Source organism: Pavona decussata, unplaced genomic scaffold, assembly GCF_977016875.1.
Source record: "Pavona decussata unplaced genomic scaffold, jaPavDecu1.1 SCAFFOLD_186, whole genome shotgun sequence".
NCBI classification, from domain to species: Eukaryota; Metazoa; Cnidaria; class Anthozoa; order Scleractinia; family Agariciidae; genus Pavona; species Pavona decussata.
The window spans coordinates 2,132,641-2,155,941 of NW_028145595.1; the positions used below are offsets into that span (position 1 = coordinate 2,132,641).

The following is a 23,301-nucleotide window of genomic DNA, read 5'->3' on the forward strand; positions in this document are numbered from 1 at the left end:
TTTGCTGTTACCGTGACAACGACCGCGAGTTCACTGGAATTGAACTGCGGGCTCAAGACTCTTTTTTTTTTTTGTTCAGTTTTAGTAAGCTTATACTTTACGTTAATTTGGTGTAAATTTATTAAGTTTAATCCAATTTCCATTTCAGGCGTTTTTCATGGGCGAGCGCTGAATAATAAATTTAGTTCGCGTGTATTTGAAGGAGGCCGAGGGTCACTTTTGACTCGCTCCAGCCCTCTCGCGCTTCCTCGCCCAAGATGACAGCAACGAAGGATTATTCAGCGCTCCCGCTCCAAAAATACGCCTGCATTGTAGGCTAATTACAAGTGTACTACAACTGTATTTTCCACCCCCAAAGCATGCTTTTAATCCTGTTTTAATCCGAGCCGTGCAATGTGATCGCAGATCGACAAATTTTAAATGGAAACTTTTAATTTTGTCAATTTTATCAAAACTAGAAAACTGAATCGAAATGTTCGATATACCTACGTGATTAATTTTTATTAGCCTGTTCCTTTTTGTTCATCTTGATTATTGAGCAGATATCGCTTCCGAGAGCTGACCAACACTAGACATACTTTCACGATTTAATTAGGGATCTTTAACAAAGAAACCCAAAGTCCCATTTAGAGCGCCCCTTAAGTGCCCACAACGCGAGGCTCTTTTACTTGTAAATTGAATTACCTTGCTCGTGATAATGGAACAATTACACCGATTTGTACACCGGTCGGACAAATAGAAATGTAAATTTTCCATAATGAAGTATAGCTAAGTATGTTAATTAATTTTTCTCCTCGACTGTTTTGAGTTTTTTAAATCAAGACTACAGCTCACTATATGAATCTCGAGTTTAAACATCTAACATGACAGTTACCTCGCATATAAAGTCACACAGAAAAGCCGAGAGAAATAGACTTCGACGGCGTTTCGATATGAAGTGTGTTGAAAAATCAAACATCTCATGGATGAATAATAAGAACACGAAAATCCAAACATTTCATTTGTATCACGGGGCAAGCCGGTAAACTAAACAATCTGAGGAAAAACTTATTCCTCAAAACACTCACCTTCCCATTCCTAGAATCCCACTCGCTCCTCGCGCTAAACATTTCATCCGTAATGATTCAATGGGATCGTTGAACTTCGTCTGTTTAGCGGCTTTGCGCTTTAATTCTTGATTTCCTCTGTTTGTGAACATTTTGCGGAGAGAGCTAAACTACACTTGCAAAGGCAGCGAAGGTTAACTCCTATAAACCAGTGATAGTTTACGTCTGTAAGAAATAGCACTTGATGCTATTCTACTTGTCATTCTTGCTTGAAGTGCTACTTTTGATATTTCCCAAGTGACAGCTCAGCTCACCCACGCAATTCATTATCATACATACCAGGAAAATATACAAACATTTATAAGGCTAAGAGTGTGTAGGAACGAAAAAATGTGACTCCAAGTGTGAAAAGATAATCAAAATATAAACAATTAAATCGTATGTGAAGTGAATATTTTGGCTCGTTAAGAATCATTATTGGGATAGGAGGGTAAAGGACGAACCATTTTATTTTTGGGCGGGGACGGGAGGGTTCTCCAACTACCGAAAAAAATTCCTGCAAATCTAATTCGCAGAAGAATCGTGCATAGCGTCACAAAGTAAAGAAATATGTTGCAAACCTGAGAGAGAGACTACATTCAAACTCAAAGCGTTCTGGATGGCTTTCCGCCACCCAAAATTTCCACCTCTATGCAGATATTTCGTACAGATTGGTCAGTTTTATCAAGCAACCACAGAGTGCTTTTAGCAGAATGCATTAGGGCTAATTTACACTTATCGGTTTACACTTGATTGCAAAAACGTTGACACTTAAAGACCATAAACCGTGAACGATGAGACCCAATGGCTTTATGGGTATAAGTGTACTAAATTTCCATATTCTATTCTCGTGCGACGGTTGAAAACCAAAATTAGTTGCACGCGGTGAATGATGAAAACTGTCCAAGCTTTCCGTAAAGTGTCAAGTTGGCCAACAAGGGCCAATTTTAAAATACTACCCACAAATCCGTTGGGTCTCGTCGTTCATGGTTTGTGCTTTTTAGGTGTCAGCGTTTTTGCAATCGAGTGTATGTAGGTTCAGTTACGTGGGCCAAGTTACAAGTACGCGTTACAATTTAATTGTCGGACGATTTCGTTTTCTGTTGGTGTAACACGGGGCAAAAGGTAACCTGATTCAAACATCTGTACATTATGAAAGATTTTTATAAATCGGCCGATGTTCGTCCACTCACTCATTCTCTGTCAAAATTGCGCCAAATCGGACCGACGTGTAAATTAGTCTTTACTCCCCCTCCCCCTCCCCCTCCCCTTTCCCTTTCTTCCCTCATTCCCAACCTCGATCCCAGGGCCTTCCCTGTTCCTCCCTCGACCCTGGAACGAGGTTGCCTTAGTCCCAGTCTCCTTTATTCCTTTCTCACATCAATGACGGACAAAGAATGGGAGCGGGGTCCCTCAATAGTATTGTCGACTGTGGCCTGCGACAAAAATAATGGGAAATGGACTTTTATTACAAAATGACCAGCTCTTGACAAAATATTATGCACTGATAAATCTTATGTACACTTTTAGCAAAGATAACATTCTTTCATTCAAATTCTCGCGTAATAAGGCTAAACATGTTCAACACGATTTCTAAAAAATATTTGTAAAAAAAATATATGCAATCGTATAGAAAACAAGGAGGTATAACAAATACCTCTAAAAAAATAAATACGTATAATTCACTAAGATTTTAACGTGCGAATTTCTTGTATGAATAACAGCACTAAACTGTGAAACCGAGATGCCTCGACAACTATATTTCACAGGCTCATAAAAACATGGGACTTAACATTCAAAAACGTGACTGGGTGTAGCATGCACACGTGACCAGTCACGTGCGTTTCTTTTGGAGAGCATACAATGCATCATCTTGGTTGACATTCAAGCGAATCCTCTGCTCCAGGTCGCGACGGCCAGACTCCACTAAAAGTAGTCTCCAGGCCCCTAAGCGTGAACAAACAGCCGCGGCTTCTGATGGAGAAGGGGACGAGACTCCTGAAAATATTTGAAAAAGAAAAAACAATTTCACCAAAACGAAGAGAAGTAGTTGATAGTTTGAGCTTTAAAAGAGTGAGATCATCACTTTGTCAAGTACACCGCACAGCCCCGAAATTTTCCTGAAGCCTTTACGATCCCTGCTCATTAAGCACCTCCACGCACTCACTTCTAAAATGATCCCCGCGCAGTAAGAGAAATCAAGAATATTCAAAAGGTTTTGGAATGACTAACAAAACAATCTGAAGGTTGCCTTCATGATCCCTACTTTAAGTTCTTTAAGTCAACAAATTGATAAATATAAACAGAATGCTCACCTTCAATACGACAAAAATCGACTAGTTGCTGAAATACCTGAGGAAAAACAGAAAGATTTGGATCACCTCGCAACTAGCGATGAGCTGAAACGTCAGCACTCGAATCTCTTTACGGTGGCCCAACAGACCCTTCTCCAAGATGGCGGCCTAAAATTCAAATAAGTTAAAATTAAAAACGTATACCAGCACTAGAAAGAGCACTTTTACTTTGGCAACCGTGCAAAGGTTCAGCATATCAGGTGTAATATCAGCTGAGAAAATGTAAGTCGAAAAATGAAAAATTTACAGACGTTTGTATGACTGGGGGTATGACGTATACCCCAAGTCATACAAACGTCTGTAAATTTGTCAAATTTTATCTTACATTTCCTAAGCTGATATAACACCTAATATGCTCAAACTTTGTAAGGTTACTAAAGTAAAGGTGCTCTTTCCAATGCTGGTATCAGTTTTTCATTCAGTTCAATTTTAACTCATTAAAATCTGTTGCCGCCATTTTGGAGAAGGGTCTAATACCTTATCAACCAAACACTACGTAGAGAAGTGGCGTACTAATCACAGGACTCAACTTACATCTCCAAACGTTGCTTCTTCCAATCCTGAGCTACGAAACTCGGCAATAAGCGACTTTAAAAATAGACCCTCCATATACGATAAGCACCTAGATAGAATACAGGCAAAAGAAAAAGCTGGTTTAGAAAAAATTCTTCATCCAATGACGAGATTCGGTAAAAAAAACATTGCTCTGAACGGAGGAAAGCAAAATTCACCCCACGGACTTCAAACGCTAAGAACTTTAAATTTATCTTAGCAAAGGCTTGGAATATGATGTTTCTACGGCAAACAAGTTTTACAGGCAAGCTTAGCCAAATTTTCAATTTTCCTGTTGCATCGGCATCGCAATGGTCATGGGTTCGAATCCCGTGCAACTGCTTAAGTTGCGTAAATAAGTGCGAGGATCTTTCTTCTATTTTATTACCTTTCTTCACAGATCGCAGTTCGCTTATTTTAAGTCTCGTGATTACACAGCTTTCTCGTACAGTAATATACGACCCATTCTATTTCACAATACTAAGGCGCTTACATCATGGCTCGTATCTTGGGCGAAGAGAACATATCCTGCAGTGCTGCATCCACGTGACTCATTCCAACCAATGCGGTGCCTTTCTTATTGGAGCGTGAATCTGCGATCTCCACTGCTCTGCGGCAAATGTCTAAACAGCGACGGGCATCGCCGGACACAGCAGCAACCTGCGAGGAGCAGACAGTTTAGTCACTAAGGAGTCTCCAGATTTTATATGGGATTTCATCCACCGAATCTAATGTTGGAACTACCTCGTACGGAATAATAAGGAGTACCACAAGAAAGTACTGCTCAGTAGCTCTCATTTGAATGGTCACACTTTAGGATTTCATCCACAGACTCAAAAGTTAGAATCACCTTGTACAGCATAATAAACAGCACCACAGGAAAGTACTGCTCAGTAGCTTTCATTTGAATGGTCACGCTTTAGGATTTCATCTGCAGACTAAAAAAGGTTAAGGTAGATCCACTTTGTACAGCATAATAAACAGCAGTACCAGTAGGATTTCATCCACAGGCCAAAACGTGGAACAATTCATAACAAGATACCATCTTGTTTATTTTTTCTCTTACCTTTCTGGAGACAAGCTGTATTGCATCAGGTTCAAATGCGTTCAATCCAGCAATCCGGGACATAACAATCTGTTGAAGCTGTGAAAAGGTGTACGGCTGGAAAGTCAACCGAGTCAGACCCTGAAATCAAATGATACTGTTATATGATACTGCGATACAACACGATACGATACGATACTATACTATACTGCAGTACGGTACTGTTATACAGGAACCCACCGTAAGGTGCCGAAGTTAGGGTTTTGAAGTAGCATACATGTTGTCGTCAAACAATTACCGTCAATCTACATCACGCGCGACAAGTATTTTTGAATTTTGAGAGGACTTTTGAAATCAGTTTATCGCCAGCGCGTAAGTTTTTTGGATTCACGGGGTCCTTTTGGAACGACTCCAAAGATCGTCTACGAAAGAGGCTAGATTTACCCTCTAATGCAGACGTTTCTAGGGAAATTGTATTAGTCTGCTCCCATAAAAAAAGACTGCACGGGAAGCTACGCTAAAAGTTGAGTTATTCTCTTACCAAGCGACTGGAGACTCGCTTCATCATAATTCTTTCCGGCAAATCCATGGTGTTTGCAATGGCCAACACGATCAGCTGTGAATGTCTCCGCGTCGGCCACTCAAAAAGATTGTATAACACGTGCTGTTTACGAGTCCACAACAAATCCAACTGGTAAAAAAAATAATAATAAAAATAGGTGTGTCATTGTAAACGAGTTAAAAATTATCAAAAAATGGTGGTTGTCGACGCCCCCCCCCCCCCCCCCCTCTTTCCCCAATAACTGTTCAAACTCTTTCCCTTCCTGTCCCTCTGTCGTCGACTCGCATTCTAATTTGATATAACGGAGCTGCTTTACAATGGCTTGAAAATATCTCACGCGCTCATACCTCATCCACCAATAGGATAACAGGATCCCGCTTAGGTGCTGGGTTGCTAAAAAGCCTGTCCAACAGGTTTGAGGCGTGTTCAGGAGTGGCTTTCTGTCCCGTCAGCAGCTGAGAATAAGAATAGAATGAACGCACTTAAAATAAATTTAAGGCATGTTTTAAAGAAAACAAAATGTCCCAATTTCTTTAAGTCGAAGGGTGCAAGATGTTGCTTGAGTAACTCATTTATTAATGTAGTGGTATGAACAACCGTAACGACGCCAATTGTTAATACTAGACTCCCTAAGTTAAAACTACGGTGGTGTAAAAAAAGTTGATTCGTCCTTCGTGCCAAGGCGAGTCGTATGTCTGCAGATAAATCCGGTTTCTACAGCATAAAAGAACAGGCCTGAGTTGCCCCAAGCATGGTTAGCGCTAACCATTGGTTAAGAGGTGTTAAAACCTATAGGTAGTCATGGTATTTAACCCGGGTTAGCGCTAACCATGCTTCGAGCAACTGGGCCCTGGGTGTTAAAATCCTCAACCATAATATTTAAATAACAAAAGAAGTTCGTCGCAGCGGGTAGCAACAACAAATTAGTCAAAAATTACAGATTGTCGTTAACATGGCAGTCAGAACAAGAAAAAAAGAAAGAAGATTAAGTAACACTATCACATAGCGAGGAGACAGAAACAATAGGCCATTTTCATGACGGCGTCTACAACTACCAGAATTCATTTCGTTTTCATTTTCAAATTCAAATTTTGTAATCCTAATGGAAAGCAAAGAACAATGGATAAAACTAGTAATAATCAATGATTAGGGAGTGCGTTCGAGGATTTCGATCCCAGGCTCTTTGCCAAGTTGGTGATGATTTCATCCGCACCTGCAAAATCTGCGGGGGGGTGCCAGATACGCGCCCAAAGATCCATTCATTCATGCAATTAACGTTATCCCATACAATCTCGACTCCAATCTGCATTAGGAGTACGTTCTCTCTTCGTCGAACGCAATTAGCATGACAAAACAAAAAACTGAAGGATACTGGTACTCTAGTCGAATGACGCCATAGTGAAAATGTCCTACTGTGAGCCGTAATGGAAAAAAATCCAACTAAATAGTGTTCAGGTCACTTATTATTATCAGACTGACAAAGCTCAATATTAAGCGTCCATTTTGTCAGGCCGAGACACACTCCTGTGCCACAACAATGAGCTCAGTTGGCGAGAATCCCTACGAGTGTCCGGCGGCTATGATAATTTTTAATATAAGTTTCAGATCTTTTAAATATTCAATTTGGTAATGTGACAAAACACCACAAGAGGCAATATTGTATTTGTTCAACGGAAAAAGATGCATTAGTTGTGAGGACAATGAGATCAGGAAAGATGATATAATTTTCCGGTTTCATCCAGCTGTCTACCTTGATCTTAGCGGATGATTTTCGTGACCCTGCCAAGTTGTGCTTTGTAATTTTTAGCCTTCTCTTACCTCATAAATGCCCAGTTTAGGCAGTAATCCTTAAACCAGAGAAAACTGCAATTTCTCAGCGATCAACAGCCTTTCTAACAGAGGCGTATGAGTGTTTCATTTCTTTTATTTTGCCAAAAAAAAAAAAACAGCTGACCCTCGGTGCCGGATCTGATTTTGAAGCGGAATTGAACGGGAAAGAAATTATCTCCTTCTATGAGCTAAGGTTTTTTCTCTGTTTTTTCGCTTTAAAAACAAGAAATCTTAAAGACAAATCAACGGGTAGTATTTTATTAATTATTATTCATTTTAGTAAGCTATGTTACGCCCGCCGTAGTCCGGGTCGTTATTTGTTTAAAAGACTATTTTGTTAATCACTTGTGAGAAGTTTTAAGTTATATTTCCTTTTTCTTTTTTATGCATCTGGCCATTCTAGCTAAACAATAACTTATAACCTCAGTAGAAACGTCGAAAAACGAATGGAAAAATAAATCCTTGATTTACATTAATTTAAACAAGGGTCGAAAAGGCGAATGGAAAATAACAACCTGTAAATAACAAGCCGAGAAAAAATTCAAATGAGTTTTATTCGTTCAATCTGCAGAAATTATCCGGCATATCCGTATAAAGAAAACTATCTTAGCGAGAACAACACAAGCTGTTCGTTACATTGAAAAATGACTGAGAGTAGGCACTTTTCTTCAAATTACACACATTGGCCACAATGAAAAGGTCACCTATCTTTACCCGGCAAGGTACATTATTCAGCATCTAGGCGGTGTACGATAATAAAAAGAACTTAAGCTCCAAGATAAAAAAAAAATTATTTCTACGCGGCTTTGTTAGTACGCCGTTTGGTCGTATCAGAAATCTGTTGAGGTCTTACTTTATAAAACTGATTTGGACTGAGCGGACTATCCAACATCTACCATTTGCACCCGCTGTTAAGTTTGACGCAATTGGTTGTGACTTCGAAAAGCATTTCGTAGTATGGTGACGACAGAGAGTCGAATCTGCCTCATCTTCCAACAATATATCAGAGGGTTAAGCGATGAATTGAGTAAAACCAAGGTCTTACTGTAACTTGATAAACCCTCCAAGGCGATGCCCGATTGAGGTTCTATAACCTCAATAAATAAATAACAAGTATTTGGCAAATAGCACACCAAAAACACTATATACAAGTAGACTGCACCGAGCGCGGATTTTTTTAACCTGCCGACATTCGCCATCGCGACATTTTGTGCCACTTGCTGTATTTGAACAACTTGGATTGCACGAGTGTGGCGTCGTACGGCTAGAAATATCTTGTAACTTAGTAGTGCTGCAGTTATCAGACAAGCAGCCTCGATGAGCGCAAAAATCATATAAATGATTGCCATTGGAGTCCACAGCCTAGCTAACGAAAGAAATGCACCGAGTATCCATATGAATATCACCACAACAACAGCACGCTTGTGAGTGACAAGTTCTTGGTATCTGAGATGAAGATAAATGGCCAAGAATCGGTCTGCACTTAGCGCTATCACACCAAAGAACGAAGCATAACGAAATAGAGTAGCGGTGAGGAGAAACGCGTTGTTCGTGATATTGTAAGTTACATCGTTCTCCGTGTTTTCTTCTAACTCAATGGAAAGACAAACAATGTACAATGGCTGTACCAGAAAGCCAACACCAAGATCAGAAACGGCAAGACTCAGAAGCAGTGTTTTTGAAGGCCTTGATAACAAATGTGTTTTTCTTATCGCATGGATCGTGACACTGTTCACCACGATGGCAGTATAACACAAGAAGCCATTGAAGACGCAATTACTGATGGAAAACGAATACAAATCTTCACCTTTTTTCATTATAAAGAACTTTTAACTAAGCTTCTGAACGGACGCCAAACGTTTGCTGAAGAAACTTCTCAACAATTGTTGTATCGCTGAAACTGAAACATACTCGTTTACAGTTCGCCCCGTGACTCTGTGTAAAAAACAGATGTTTTATCTTGTCATCAAAATGTTGCCCGATTAGAACATAACAAGGCAATATTAGGCCGGCAGATTGGTGCAAAAATATGACAGAATTGTGGCATTTATGGTAAAAGCATCAAATTTGGCGCATAGATAGAGACATCAACCTACTGAACACTATTAGCTATGGACCCACCTGGGAAATATCCCATAATTGCAGTTTTAACGGGTTTAAGGTGGCTAACTGAAATTCTAGCATGGAGACGAGGCCGAGATTTTGTTTCTCGTGTAGCAGCCACAGTCCTGCATCAAAAGAGCGACAGTCTTTCAAAAGTGGAGAATTATTCAATATATTTGGTTTTCTTTGATCGTGGAGTCGTTTCAGTTGATCACGTGACAGGTCACGTGATTTCACGTACAACATCGTGACATAACTAATAAGATTTTGAGACGGCGATACTGCGCTGATACTAATGGATGTTTTGGGACGAAAATATAAATTCAGAATAGACAAGGAAACAAGACCAAAACGATGAAAATATTTTCTCCCAGCGTCGTCAATATAGGGCTGTAAGCTGTCCTAAAAGTTGCGAGTCAATAAATTAACATAACGAAAAATAGGCTGTTAATAAAAATAGAAATCGTACCGGCTATTCAAGGGTTGTTAAACGTGAACATCCACAGTCAAAACGATATTTCCTTTTGCTGCCTGTTTTTTTTTTCTTTTGTTTTTGTTTTTTTTCCGAACTTCTTTTTAAATTCTTTTCTTCTCGAGTTAGAAGGCTAGCAAAACAAATTTAGACGGCTATAGAATGGGTTTTTCCGTAAGCAGAATGAGATGAAAGAAGGAAAAAGGTCCATATTTCCCCTTTTCCACCGAATTGGTTCAAAGCCACGATTTATTCATATATCTCTTACTGTGTAACCGAAAATGGAATAAAGTTCATCTACCACAAATTTTAAACTTTTGTCCAGTGTATGAGGAAACCAACAAAGTGTCGTAATTGGCAAGGTTACTATTCCCACACGTGTAGAGGCAGTTGAACACCTTGCTCAGTTTGTTTTCGAAAATATTATCGCTAGTCGCTCTCATTACGTCCATGAATTAAATGACCGATCGGTCTCCCAGAAGCATTAATTCTTTCGAAAAAGGTTGAGTAATTTTAGTAAGACACTAGCAAGAGTGCCTTAATAGTAGCTTAATTTGGTCTTCATGCTAAGACCATCACGTGTATTTCACAAAGCTTACCGTATGCCAGTTTTAGGGACCTTCAGAGGTAAGTATGAAGAGAGGGGGGAAAGTAAAGGGTTAACAATTGTGGCGCTTTAAAAAAATGGTACCCTGCTGAACCGGCAAACACGCACGCGCAAAACAACAAAATTAAGCATCAACAATTTTTCTAGGCATTTACGCAGAAAGCCTGACAAACTGTCGGCAGCGACGCGGTTGAAGGTTCCTACTTTACACTAATCTCGTACCCGGATGTTTGTCTTCAAAGAAAACATCTGGTAAAATCGATCACGTCCTCCAGTCTGATTGGCCAATGATGCAAGTTGCGTCATAGGGAGTCCATAGTCAAAAGTTGTTAAAAATAAATAAATTATCGGCTAACGTTGTAACTTACTGAAAACTTAAACTCTCGTAGAATCCGTAAACCACTACATCCGGGACGCGAGTGACTTATTTGCGAGAGTGACATATCGGTCAATGACGTCACGACTCCCACCTTTTCAAATTTTGTTGAATAAACTTGGTTCGTTGTTCGGAATAAAATAATGGCGGCAGCAACATTTGTTGTGGTAAGGGACGAGAATGAATCATTGAAATTTTCTCGATATTTTAATAACTTCTACCCAGTACTTTTATAAGAAAAGTGTGGGAACAAGATAGGAGAATTTGGTCTTTGATATTAGGGGTTGAAGAGTTAAACTACTAAAGAGCGGAACTGACCTTAAGGAAGGTAGAGTAAGCCTGAGCAGGTTCCGTTAACTTCATTCCGTTAATTTCCACAAACTTGAACTCTGGCAAATCATCTTGAGATTCCTCAATACAGCGAATGACTTCATGTACAGTGGCTGTCTTGCCTGTGCCTGGCACACCAGAGATGTACATACAGCTTCAAAAGGGCAAAAACAAGTAAAAATCAGCCCCTTTTTGTCAAAGCGAATGTTTGGTTTATCAAGAGAGTTGATAAGTAAAGGTAAATTGGCCACCGTAAAGAGATTCGAGTGCTGACGCTTCGAGCGTTAGCCAATACGTAGGGCTAATATTGAATCGAAACGTCAGCACTCGAATGTCTTTACAGTGGCCAATTTACCTTTAGTTATCAACTCTGTTGATAAACCAAACGTTCGTTTCCACTCCCCACCGACGCAATACTACAGTTTCTTAAAAAACAAACCCCCTTATCCTTTTGGTAAAATGGTGCATTACTGTTGATCAGCGCAACACAACGAAAATATACAGTTTTTACTACTTCCAAACGCCAAACGTATGGCAGGCTTTTCAAGGTAGTAACAACTTTTATATTGCACCATAAGTACCGTACTTGGTTGAAAATCAGTCTGCTCAAAACTGCAATAGAGTGGGTTTCAACCATGCCCCAAAAGTAATAGGCCATTTCCTAGTTGCTGTGGACCTCATTATGAAAGCGAGGCTAAGTGCAAAACTTTTCACATGAAAATCAGTTTTGTTTGCGTATGAATGAAAACTAATTTTCATAATAAAAACTTTGCACGTAGGCTCGCTTTCATGATGAGGTTCAAAGCAACTCGGAAATGGCCTACATGTATTCGCGTTAACAAACCTGGCAATGAGAAGTAAAACTAATTGACCAATCGTAACTTGGTCGCAAGCGATTTCCCGCGCTTGGAGCCGGTTACATGGGTTTGCTTCGAATTCTGATTGGTTCATTGCGCTGTTTGCATCTGTAGTGATTGGTCAGGATGCTTTTTAAAAACCCCTCCATCCTGAGTGGTGAATTAATTAAAATCAAAGAGATACTGGTGAAATGATCCACAGGTCGTACACGAAGGTATTGTGGAATGACCATAAGACGAACCGTTCAAAGCACACCATTGACTTTACCGATTCTGTACCATAAAAGTTGCAGACAATCGTGTTGAGGAAAGGTTGATTCATTGACGCCTTGATGCTTTAGGATTTCTACGGTGCCATTAACAACCTACCCTCCCGTTCCATCTTCCAGCTTCCCCTCCACAAAGCCATAGATGTCATTAAATTCCTTGTCGCGGCATGGCAGAGAAGTAGGGACAGCTGACACGTGTAATCTGAGACAATATGCAAGGTAGAAAATTATCATTACCCGATTTCAACCTGAAGTGAAGACACTGAAGAGGATAATTGAAGGGTTTGGGACATAAATTAATAAATAAATCATTTCATTTACGTGCTTATGTATTAAGCGCAGAGGACCAATTTGGGACACTTTCCACATCGAATTGGAATTTAGAAGTGTTGGTTTTTGAGGACAGGGGAGACCTGGAGTGCCGGAGAAAAACCTCTTGGAGCAAGGCCAAGAACCAACAACAAACTCAACCCATATAAAAAGCCAAGTCCGGGAATCGAACCTGCACCACATTGGTGGGAGATGAGTGCTCTCACCACTGCGCCATCCCTGCTCTCCAGAATCGCGTTCTGTTGTTTCAGCTCAGATTCACCGGAGTTTTGCACGTGGCCTTGAATTCCTTTAGGAAACGTTGCTCCAATGTTTTATCCGCTGCTTTTCGCTTCGTTTGCAATAAAAACCTATGACCATGGGCAAGATTTCCGTTTTTATTACAAAACGAAGCACAGAGCAGCGATTAAACATTGCAACAGCGTTTCCTGAAAGAATACAAGGCCACATGCAAAACCTTTCGTGAATCTGAGCTACAACAACAAAACGCGATCTGAAAATTATGCACCAAAGGTCGGTTATGTCCGGAGCCCTTCAATTTAACTGTCATGCTCTTTCACACTCTTACATTCTAGACTAGAAACCACGTTCTTGAACTTTCATTAGATTCAATGAGCACTCAAATTCATTTGGCCACTAATTATCTTGCACCCTCATTGCCACTCAATCACCACCCCTAAGACTAAAGCTGCCGCCCAGATTTCCACTAGTTCTTCAGAAATTCCATCCTTATCATTTTGACTACTACATGTACATGTACATGTCATTCTCAAGCACTCTCTATAACTCTGAACTCTCCTGAACTTCCAGTGACTCTTCTTCTTGCCTCTCTCAACAAGGCCCGCGTCAAACGTTGAACTTAACATGAGACAAACTAAATTGCAATTTGGGTCGACCCAAATGGGTACAGTTCAACCGTTGGATCAAAGGTCAAACACAATTCGTCGAACCAAATTCATCTTTCGGTCAGCGAGATTTATTCCGATCAGGTTGAAATGATCGACGTTTGTCCCACAATCGATGTTCACACGTTTCTCAATTAAGTTCGTCCGATTCATTTTGGTCGATCCAAAATGAATTGGACGAACTTAATTGAGTCAAACGTCGAACTTATCATGAACTTAATTCGCTCAGTTTAGTTCGTCTCATGTGAAGTTCGACGTTTGACTCGGGACTAAGTAAACTATTGAGTTAAGTACCAGGAATTCATACACTAATAACTTACTTTTTTCGAGCTAACTCCAATGGTGTGCCTGGTGTCTTGCAAGGCTGCTGCCTGTCAGGAATGCTGGGAGTCATCACACTTTTTCTTGACGGACGCTTGGCGCTACTTGCCGCGGGTGTCTTGGGTGTCTTACCAACAGTCCCCGGCGTTTTTGCTCTTTGCTGCACTGGTGTCTTCCGAGGTGTTTTCTGGGATGATTTTTCCCTCGACGGAGTCTTAGCAGCAGATTTACCTACAGAATGCATTGGGTAGATAATCTGAGTATCCACTTTATCATAATCGAAGAACTACAAAGGACGGCGCCTCCTATAGTTACTGCACATACGTTCTGCACATCTCGAGATTGTGTTCGTGCTATATGAAAAACTCGATCAACTACCAGGGTGCTGTACTTTGGAACATTGCATCCAGTTACTATACTGACAATTTAATTTCAAGCTATTTTATGCCAAAGTCAGAAAGGACGATTTTATCAAACAATTATACTTCAATACAACCTCGATTCAAACACAAAGAAAGAGCTCAACGGATTTTAAGTTTTATCAATGTGTACGATTATGAACATAATTGTTATAAATTTTAATGCATGTTTTAAAACTTTAGTAAGATACACGACCCCACAAGCAATTCTGTTGCTTTAACTACTATCATGTTTAAATAAAGGATGTTGTTGTTGTTGGTTGCTGTCCGAGAAACTCGAATTTCTTAAGGACGGTGCCGACTAATACATGGATATTTTTGCGCGGTTTATGTCTATACGGGAGAAGAAGATCTTAGCAAGGACTGTTGGAATCCAAAAAGAAAACTGGCGTTAACGGCCCTTAACCACGCATTTTTCAGAGATAATAGACCTTCAATTTGAAAAAAGCGTGGTTACCCCCAATTTTCTTTTTGGATTCCAAGAACACTTGCTAAGATCTGCTTCTCGCGTATAGTCATAAACCGCGCAGTGACTATGCGCCCCATTTTCAACCCCCTGCTCCAGCAAAGGTTGTGCTGGGTGTTCCAACACTAAAACGAAAAAAAAAATAAAAATGGAGACTAACATTGTCCTTTATCACGTTAATTTAAAGTTTTAATGTAGTCTCAGTAAAGCCAAACAATTGACTCTGCTGGAAAAAGCACCTTAAAATTAACAAAAAGGCCAAGTTTCACAATCTTTATTATTATTTTATTATTAATTTTATTATAATTATTATTAAACAATTATTTTCATAAGGTTTGAGCTAATTTTAAAGATGGACTTCTGATCAGATTTTGTCCTTTTAACAACATCACGTGATATCACAACTGTAACTTGCCAACATACTACAAACTAAAAAATATTCTCAAAAATTTGAGAACATGCTTAACACCTTTAAAGTTCAATTTAAAATGAAAATTTTTTAAAGTTTCTGATTCTGCCAGTCCCTCTCCCCCAAGCCACACAAATTAATTACCCCTTAACTCCCATGATCTGAATGTTAATTCTCCTGACTGACTGCCACACATTTCTTAAGTTTTTAAAGTTAGTTCACAGAATTTGGTGTTACATGAAACAATATCACCTAGTTGATGATTTTCTTTATTCTCCTCAGCTGTCTGGTTGACAATGTATTGAAAATGAAAGAAGAAATTGTATACTGATCACTGCTGGGAGTGAAAGGGTTAACAAGTCCTTCATCTTACCTCTGGGTGTGTCTTGTATGGATGTAAATGTCTGCGATTTCTTAGCTGACCTCAGAGCTCTTGCTGGTGTGCTCTTGCTCTGACCTGTTCGATGGAAATAACAGTTTCCAAACAGGAACTACTGAGCAAAGCAATGGGAACATTGGTTCTAGTGATAATTTAGGACATTCAAGAACAGTGGTTTTCATAATAATAATAATAATAATAATAATAATAATAATAATAATAATAATAATAATAATAATAATAATAATAATGGTTTATTACGGATCCACTGGGTGGCTCTTCCCTGTTAAATTACAATAATTACAATTACAAAATAAATCAAATTAAATTAAATTAAGTTATTTACAAATTATACAGCAAAAACAGGATTAGCGGAAACCAATTACAGTAAAACTAACTAATGGCTTTGTACTCTGTTTCTTAAAAAATTCCTTGAGAGTCTTAAAAAGGTTCTATAGTCTTTACAGTTTCTAATAGTTTCTGGTAGATTGTTAAATAGTTTCGACGCATTATCTTGGAGAGTGCCATTTTCGGTCGGGACCACTAATCTTATTGAATTGCTTGAGCGCAGTTCCTTGGGGCATTCCTGGAACTGCGCTCAAGCAATTCAATTAGATTAGTCTGGTCTGTGCCAGGTAACACTTTAAGATTTCATCCACAGGTTCAAAATTTAGAACCAACTTGTACAGCATAATAAACAGCACCACAGGAAAGTACTGCTCAGTAGCTTTCATTTGAATGGTCACACTTGAGGATTTCATCCACAGAGTCCAAAGTTAGAATCACCTTGTACAGCATAATAAACAACACCACAGGAAAGCACCATTTGTAGCCTTCATTTCAATGGTCACACTTTAGGATTTTGTCCACATACTTTGAAATTACATTACCTTGTAGAGCACCATAGAAAGAAATTACTGACGAACTGAGAACCACATAACATGAAAAAAAGTACAGGATATTATTTTGGCTTTATTAATTTTAATTGACTCTTATCACTCGGAGGCCATGTTGAGTCTCAGGGGAATGAAAAGCTTTGTTTTTTCTTGGCAAGCCTCCGCCAGATGCGAATTCAGTGCAAGGCTGGCCCTGCAAAAAATAAAGCTTTTTATTCTCTGGAGACTCAACATGGCCACCAAGTGATAAGAGGCTATTAACCAAACTGACCTCTATTCCTACTCTTAGCTGCAGTCTCACAGAAATCATCATCATCATCATCATCATAATCCTTATCATCATCGTCATCATCATCAGATGAATCACTGGCGTTGCTGGGGTCAAACACACTGTCATTGTCACTTACATCTTTTTCCTCATCCTCCTCAAATACTTGCTCCAGAACTTCAGCAGTGCCTGCATGAAAATTGTTTACAAACACTAATTAACAACATTCAAACCCTTAAAAGATAGTTAAAATGCATGCTGTTCATACATATCTATCCCTTCGTCACTTTCATTCTAACAAACTCAATACAGTTTGGTGTCATCTTTTAGTACACATTAGGCACTTTTTTTTTACCACGTGCAAGACATTCCAAAATACCTAGAAAAATTAGATGTATTTTTTTTTCTAAAACGTTGAAAAGAACTTGATTCTTTTACTTTGGCCATTTGGATATTTTTTGTTACTGGGCAATAGAAACAACATTGATTTTTCAGTGTGTTTCTTTTTCAGAAGACACAGAATACTGTATGTCTCAAAAAATGCACCCTTAATTAGCTTTGCTAAATCAACATGTTTAAAATTTTTGAAAGATGAGGGTTAGAACTGCATTTTGATCCAGGATTTAATAGAAAAAAGATAGTCATTTTAAAGTTTACAGTTGGAGGGGTCAACTGTAATGCACTGTAGCCAAACATCAAACTCTAGACACAAGACTTGTTAAGTTTTTAATTGGAGAGATGTATGCAGTAAGTTTCTATAGAGAGCAGGTCAATTTTGAGGAAAATGTATGGCTCTACAGGAGAAAGAAAATTATCCCCAAAAAACTAGTGTTACTAAAGCAGAGTTCAGCTGTACAGTACTTAATGTTAAGGACAGTGCCTCCTAATACTGATGTACCTGTACATACTTTTGTGTAGTTTATGGCCATGCAGGAAAGCAGATCTTAGCAAGGGTTATTGCAATTCGAAAAGAAAGTTGAGGGTAACCACACATTATTCAGAGATAATTAAGCAGCAATAATTCTAAATATTTTGAAATACACAACATTGTATGGCATTTTCCCCCAATTTGAAGCTTAATTATCTACGGAGAATGCGTGGTTAACCCCCAGTTTTCCTTTTGGATTTCAATAGCCATTGCGAAGATCTTCTTTTCCCCCATAGCCATAAGCTGTGCAAAAAATACATGGATTGTACCTTTGAATTAGTAGGCCTTGTCCTTAAGACAGGCCATCTGATAGGGTGCGATAAAAAATCTGAAATTGTGTGATATTTTCAGGGTAGATTGTGCGATAAGAAAGGACTATTATGCGGTAAATTATGCAAATAATGCGATTTTTTCCTCAACTATTTTAAGCTTGTTTTCCCAGGATTCTGAGACAGAAAACCCCTTTATGCTGCTCTAGCAACGATTTTTTCATAAAGGAACAAAAAATAAGCAATTATGAGTGAATTGGGATATAAAAATTTAATTTATGACACAAACAGTACCGTGCAAATGTAAGTTGACAGTCCCTCGAAACTCGAACTTCGTGACTTGATCCTCGAAACTCGAAAGCAGGTAAAGCAGGTTGGGGGATTGGCAAGACATTTTATATAAGTATCCAGGCGCGAGTCGAGTGCATCGAGTTTCAAGGCAGGGAAACAAAGAACTTTTCGCGTGATAAGTTTTTCACACATTATCCGAGGCCACAGTTCGGTGTTTACGTTTCTGTTGGAGCGATGTGTATGATCGAGATGGAAAGAGTTCGCTCTTTAAGCATTTTCTCGGTTCCTTGCCGATTACAACCGAAAGTATTTTTAATCAAGAAAATGCTGTTTTTGAAGTTTTGATTCGAAAGCCAAAGGTACAATCAAGCATAATTTTGTGCATGCAGCGTATTGGTTTAGCGGGGCTAAAAGCGATCGCGCGTGTTTCCATTCTCAGCTTGTGAAACAGCGGCCGAAAGAGTCGCAATCTATTAGTTTCGCTTCCTTCACTGTTAAAACTGGGTTTAGTGAACAAGTAATCCAGTCATCTGTCAGAGGAAGACACTGTTACAATCCAAATCAGTTGATAGAAAATGAAGAAAACGTGACATTGCCTTTTGAGATGATCTCGACAACATTTATGCAAATTTGTAACACTATGCTGAAGATGTAAACATTCGCGGCAGCTTTCAAAGTCTGCTCAAAAGTAAGCGAACCGCCACGTTGAAGTCTCCCCGGTTCCTTGTCGAATTCCACCGAGGTATTATGCACCACCTTGGCTCAAAGTTTGTTGTTGTTTCTCTCTGATCTATTGCAGAAGGATCATATGTGATGGATTCATATCAGCAGTCCTGATAGGCTAACTCAAAGAGAAGAATTGTTTGCATTGCACCAAAAGGCAATTCTTAAGAATGAAAAAACTAGCACGAGGCCCCGAAACTGCCAAAAACGAAAATGACGCCTTGAACCTCCATTGTTTGTGAAATCGATGGTTTCAGAACGTTTCTTGGGCTTTTTCGAAATTAAATCGTCTTGAAACTAAGTGCAGACGCGGAATTTTTTCAGATAAGGCATTTATTTATGGTTTTTATTTAAGAATTGTGCGATTTTTTGTGAATTGTGCGATCGGATGCGATTTGAGGTCAATTGTGCGAAATCGCACCATCGCATAATATCAGATGCCCTGTTAAGAAATCAGTTTCTCAGACCATCCAGAATCACCTGCACAGTGGTAAAAGGAGGGACCAACCTAGGGCTGTCAACCTCACACGTCTTCAAATATGGAGAACATGACTTCCCCGGTCAGTAATAACAATGCGCCTTACAGAGGCGTCGCATCAAGCCCAACTTCACGTGTTCAGTGGGGGGGTTGGGAAAGTACATTAAACAGGTGACCAGAAACAACATTAAACATTTCAGATTTTCTTGTCAGAAAGTCGAGTCTACGACAAATACAAATATAAATCTGGAGACCAGAAGATACGGCTCAAAACCCGGAGATTACAGACATAAATCTGGAGACAGGGAGATACAGTTCAAAATCAGGAGACTCCTGGATTATCCGGGAGAGTTGACAGCCCTGCCAACCCTAAGGTTATGCGTTGTGCAATGCACTCACCAAATCTTTGCCTCGGTGATGTTACTGGTTCTTTTGTCCTCTTTCCACCCTGACTGCCACTCTTGCTCCTCTTGGGTGTCACACTGGACTCATCAGGGATGCTGCGGCTCGCCCTTCTCTTACCACGACTTGGTGTGACGCAATTACCATTGAAAACTAATGGCTCAACTGGCACTATGCATTTGTTGTTTACCATTTTATTGTTGACCTTAGCAGGAGTCTTGCTCTTTCTGTTTACTGATGAATCGTCAACAACTACACATCAAGCAGACAGGGGAAGAGCAGCAAAAATCAAGTGTTAAGGATAAATCATAAACTTTGAAAATAAGTTGTACACCCCAGAACAATTAAAGGGGTGAGTAGAATAAGGCCCTAAGTGACTTTTGATGTAAGGTTAAAATTCTCCTTTTTTTTCACAAGTGAATACAAAGCAATTTGGAAGGAGAATCTAGCCATTTATCAGAAGTGACCTTGAGCTTTTTCCAGGCACCCCTTCAATTGGCTTATACCCAAGATTTCCAAAATAACCATAAGATTGTAAGATTGTACTTAAATTGCTCAAAAGAATTTTCAATGTCCTTAGTCTGAAACAAATACTGTAGAGCTCACAATGGCATGCACAAATAGCTAATAAAATGACCAGCTATTTCGCGTTTGCAAGATAATATTAATAGTTTACTAACTCTGAGTAACTGGTTATCTTTATCGCAGATAAAGTCATCTTAATCAAGTCATTGTCAATGGCACTCAGCAAATAGCTAATAGAGATGACGGTCTACTCCAAGTTTGTAGATATTTAGTACAAACTCTGCGTACCCAGTCATTTTTATTGTAGATGGCAACCAATTGGTCTTATCACGGTTTTCGACGCCATTCTGACGGGTAGGCAAACACGCTTGAAATAACAGTGTTTGTATGGAAATCCGATGTCAAATAATTTTCATAAAACATCGCTTCTGAAAAATTCATGAATTGGAAACTTTTGGCACTAGGAAAAGGATTTTAAGAAAAAAAATGGGAGGGATGTAGCTGTGCCAGAAAGCGTCCAGTCGTGTTTTGAACTTTCCATACATTTGTCTGTATTTTTTTCCCGCAAACTATTTTTAGTAGCAGTTCACGGCTGGTTCGCTTACAGACAAATGTATGGAAAGTTCAAAACTCGACTGGACGCTTTCGCGCATAGCTACATTCCTCTAATTTTTTTTCTTAAAATCCTTTTCCTAGTGCCAAAAGTTTCCAATTCATGAATTTTTTAGAAGCGATGTTTTACTAAAATTATTTGACATCGGATTTCCATACAAACACTGTTATTTCAAGCGTGTTTGCCCACGCGTCAAAATGGCGTCAAAAACCGAGATAAGGCCTATTGGCATGGGAAAATTTAACATTCTTAGGTCAGTAACACTATTTACATACACTTACTTTTTGTTCTTGCAGGTGTATTTTTCACCTGTGGTGTTCGTGCAGCACTGTTCACCCCATTTTCAATAACATGATTCTGTTTCATGGTCGATGATCTCCTTGGCGTACCCCTTCGATTTGTATTTGGAGTTGTGGTATTACTTACACCACCTGACAAGTCACACTCTCTTTTCAACACAGGTTCTCTTGCAATCCTCTTGTTAACAGGGTGAAGGTTATAGTGTTTGTCAAACTTATATCGCACATAAAACAAGCTAGGCTGTGTGTCAGAATTTGAGCAGTTTGGGGGTAAATCCTGCGGCTTAAGCTTTAAAACTGTGCATTTTCTGGAAATGGTCTCAGCATCAATGTCCGCTATGCTATTTTTGACGCTATCTAGGCAAGGCAAGAACAACTCTCTTGAGGGTTCAGCAATAACACTGTTTATTTTGCCAGAGCATTTTTTCAGTTCCTTACACGTGAAGTACCAGTGTATTATTGCTCTGTTAGGATCCTTGGTTCCTTTGCGTTCATATAATCTGTCCACATGTCCAACAAAGTATTCATCCTTATCATTACCATTGATAATGACGTCATCACCAGATTGTATCAAGTTTTCATTGAACTTGAATTCACTAATGAACAAAAAGACAAGCAAATTGCAAGTACACAGTGAGCTTAAAATGTGAAATGTACAGTTATACATTAAGTAATTAAAGAATCCAGAGTCTATGTTGTACTTCAATTTTTTTTTTTTCGGGTTTAAAAATTTTCAAAGCAGCTTGATTTTTATTTCCCTTTATCTCAGGTTATAGTAAATATTAATACCGCAAAAAGGAAAAAAGAAAAATTGAACTGGTTTGAAAGTATTTAAACCAAAAAGAAATTTGAACCACAACATCTATAACATTCAAAGGCTTACTACTGGTGTTTTGCATGGAGATACAGTGGTCTGGAAACAATCTATTGTTCTCTTGACCAATACTTATCTCCCCCCCCCCCCTCCGCCCCCGGGTCCCCTCCATGGGACATCTGAAAGGAATACCTTCTCAGGGCATTTAATATTTTGACCACAGAGAGACCATGACCAATTTTCGGCATGTTTTATAAGCTGGGCAGGTCTATATACCTTGGATAAACCAGAACGTGACAGAAAGTTTTCATAGTTGGTGAAATCACAGCCCCTAATGCGCACCCCCCCCCCCACCCCCCACGGGATTACATTAGCAGGTAACATTTCCAAAATGGGCTCGCTAAGATTAGGTCTAAAACGAGGCCTACTAGTGTAAAGGTCTTCGCTAGCAACTAAGATAGGCTAGAACAAAATGAAGCGAACATTAATTTGTGTTTTGTTAAAATATCTATACCAGCCAAACTTCAATCGACCGCTAGTATTCTAGAGTTCAGCGTTCGCAGATAACGCAGGATTACCTGTAAAAAACTTTGCCGTCATCTTCAGTCCCATTACCAATCCATTCGAAAGAGCTAGCGGTACTTTTCGCTTGTGTTCTGGAAGGCATCGCACTTGAGGATTATTATTTTCCAGTCGTCAAGAAATCTCAAATCTGACCGCCATTACACGTGCAAGGAAAAAAATAGGAGGGGGATTGGGGAGAGTTAAGTTTGTTAGGTCCCAATCCTATCACGACCGACGGTCATGACCCTGGTAAAGCCTTCCGGCTTTTGTTTCACCCGCCTCTCTTTTCGCGGTTTAGGTTTTCTTTTCAAAATGGTTAAATTTCCGTTTGAAAACGACACACTTGAGTCCACAACATGATAACAATATGGCACCACAATTTAATCCAGTATTTTTGCGGTAACATTTTGTTCTGGTTCTAAACTGTATGAAATACGATCTGCAGGACTACAATCTTGGACAGAACAAATGAAAAATTAAGACAACCCCCCCCCCCCCCCTCCCATTGCAATGATGGAAAAATGGCGCCTTTTGCTTTGCACGCGAATTCATCATTGAAT

The 23,301-nt window shown here is 39.3% G+C and overlaps 2 protein-coding genes across 3 annotated transcripts; both read right to left on the bottom strand.

Moving 5' to 3' along the window:
* Nucleotides 1–2,533: 2,533 nt before the first annotated feature.
* Nucleotides 2,534–22,909, bottom strand: LOC146462654 (uncharacterized). 2 transcript variants are annotated; one of them, XM_085085436.1, is made up of 15 exons: nt 22,756–22,909; nt 21,346–21,959; nt 19,924–20,178; nt 16,839–17,024; nt 15,666–15,749; nt 13,998–14,229; nt 12,543–12,644; nt 11,305–11,470; nt 5,946–6,053; nt 5,578–5,727; nt 5,058–5,177; nt 4,485–4,651; nt 3,974–4,061; nt 3,401–3,437; nt 2,534–3,083 (listed from the first exon to the last, which is right to left on the bottom strand). In XM_085085436.1, the coding sequence occupies exons 1-15, from the start codon at nt 22,842–22,844 to the stop codon at nt 2,920–2,922; spliced, it is 2,562 nt and encodes an 853-aa protein (XP_084941562.1). In that variant the 5' UTR covers nt 22,845–22,909; the 3' UTR covers nt 2,534–2,919. The 2 variants fall into 2 exon arrangements, with proteins under 2 accessions (XP_084941562.1, XP_084941563.1); XM_085085437.1 differs by lacking the exon at nt 15,666–15,749 and having other exon boundaries at nt 22,756–22,901.
* On the bottom strand, nt 6,073–11,291 carry LOC146462655 (melanocortin receptor 5-like). The gene is made up of 2 exons (XM_085085461.1): nt 6,443–11,291; nt 6,073–6,359 (listed from the first exon to the last, which is right to left on the bottom strand). Exon 1 carries the CDS (start codon nt 9,243–9,245, stop codon nt 8,340–8,342), a length of 906 nt encoding a protein of 301 aa, XP_084941587.1. The 5' UTR covers nt 9,246–11,291; the 3' UTR covers nt 6,073–6,359; nt 6,443–8,339.
* Nucleotides 22,910–23,301: the final 392 nt, after the last annotated feature.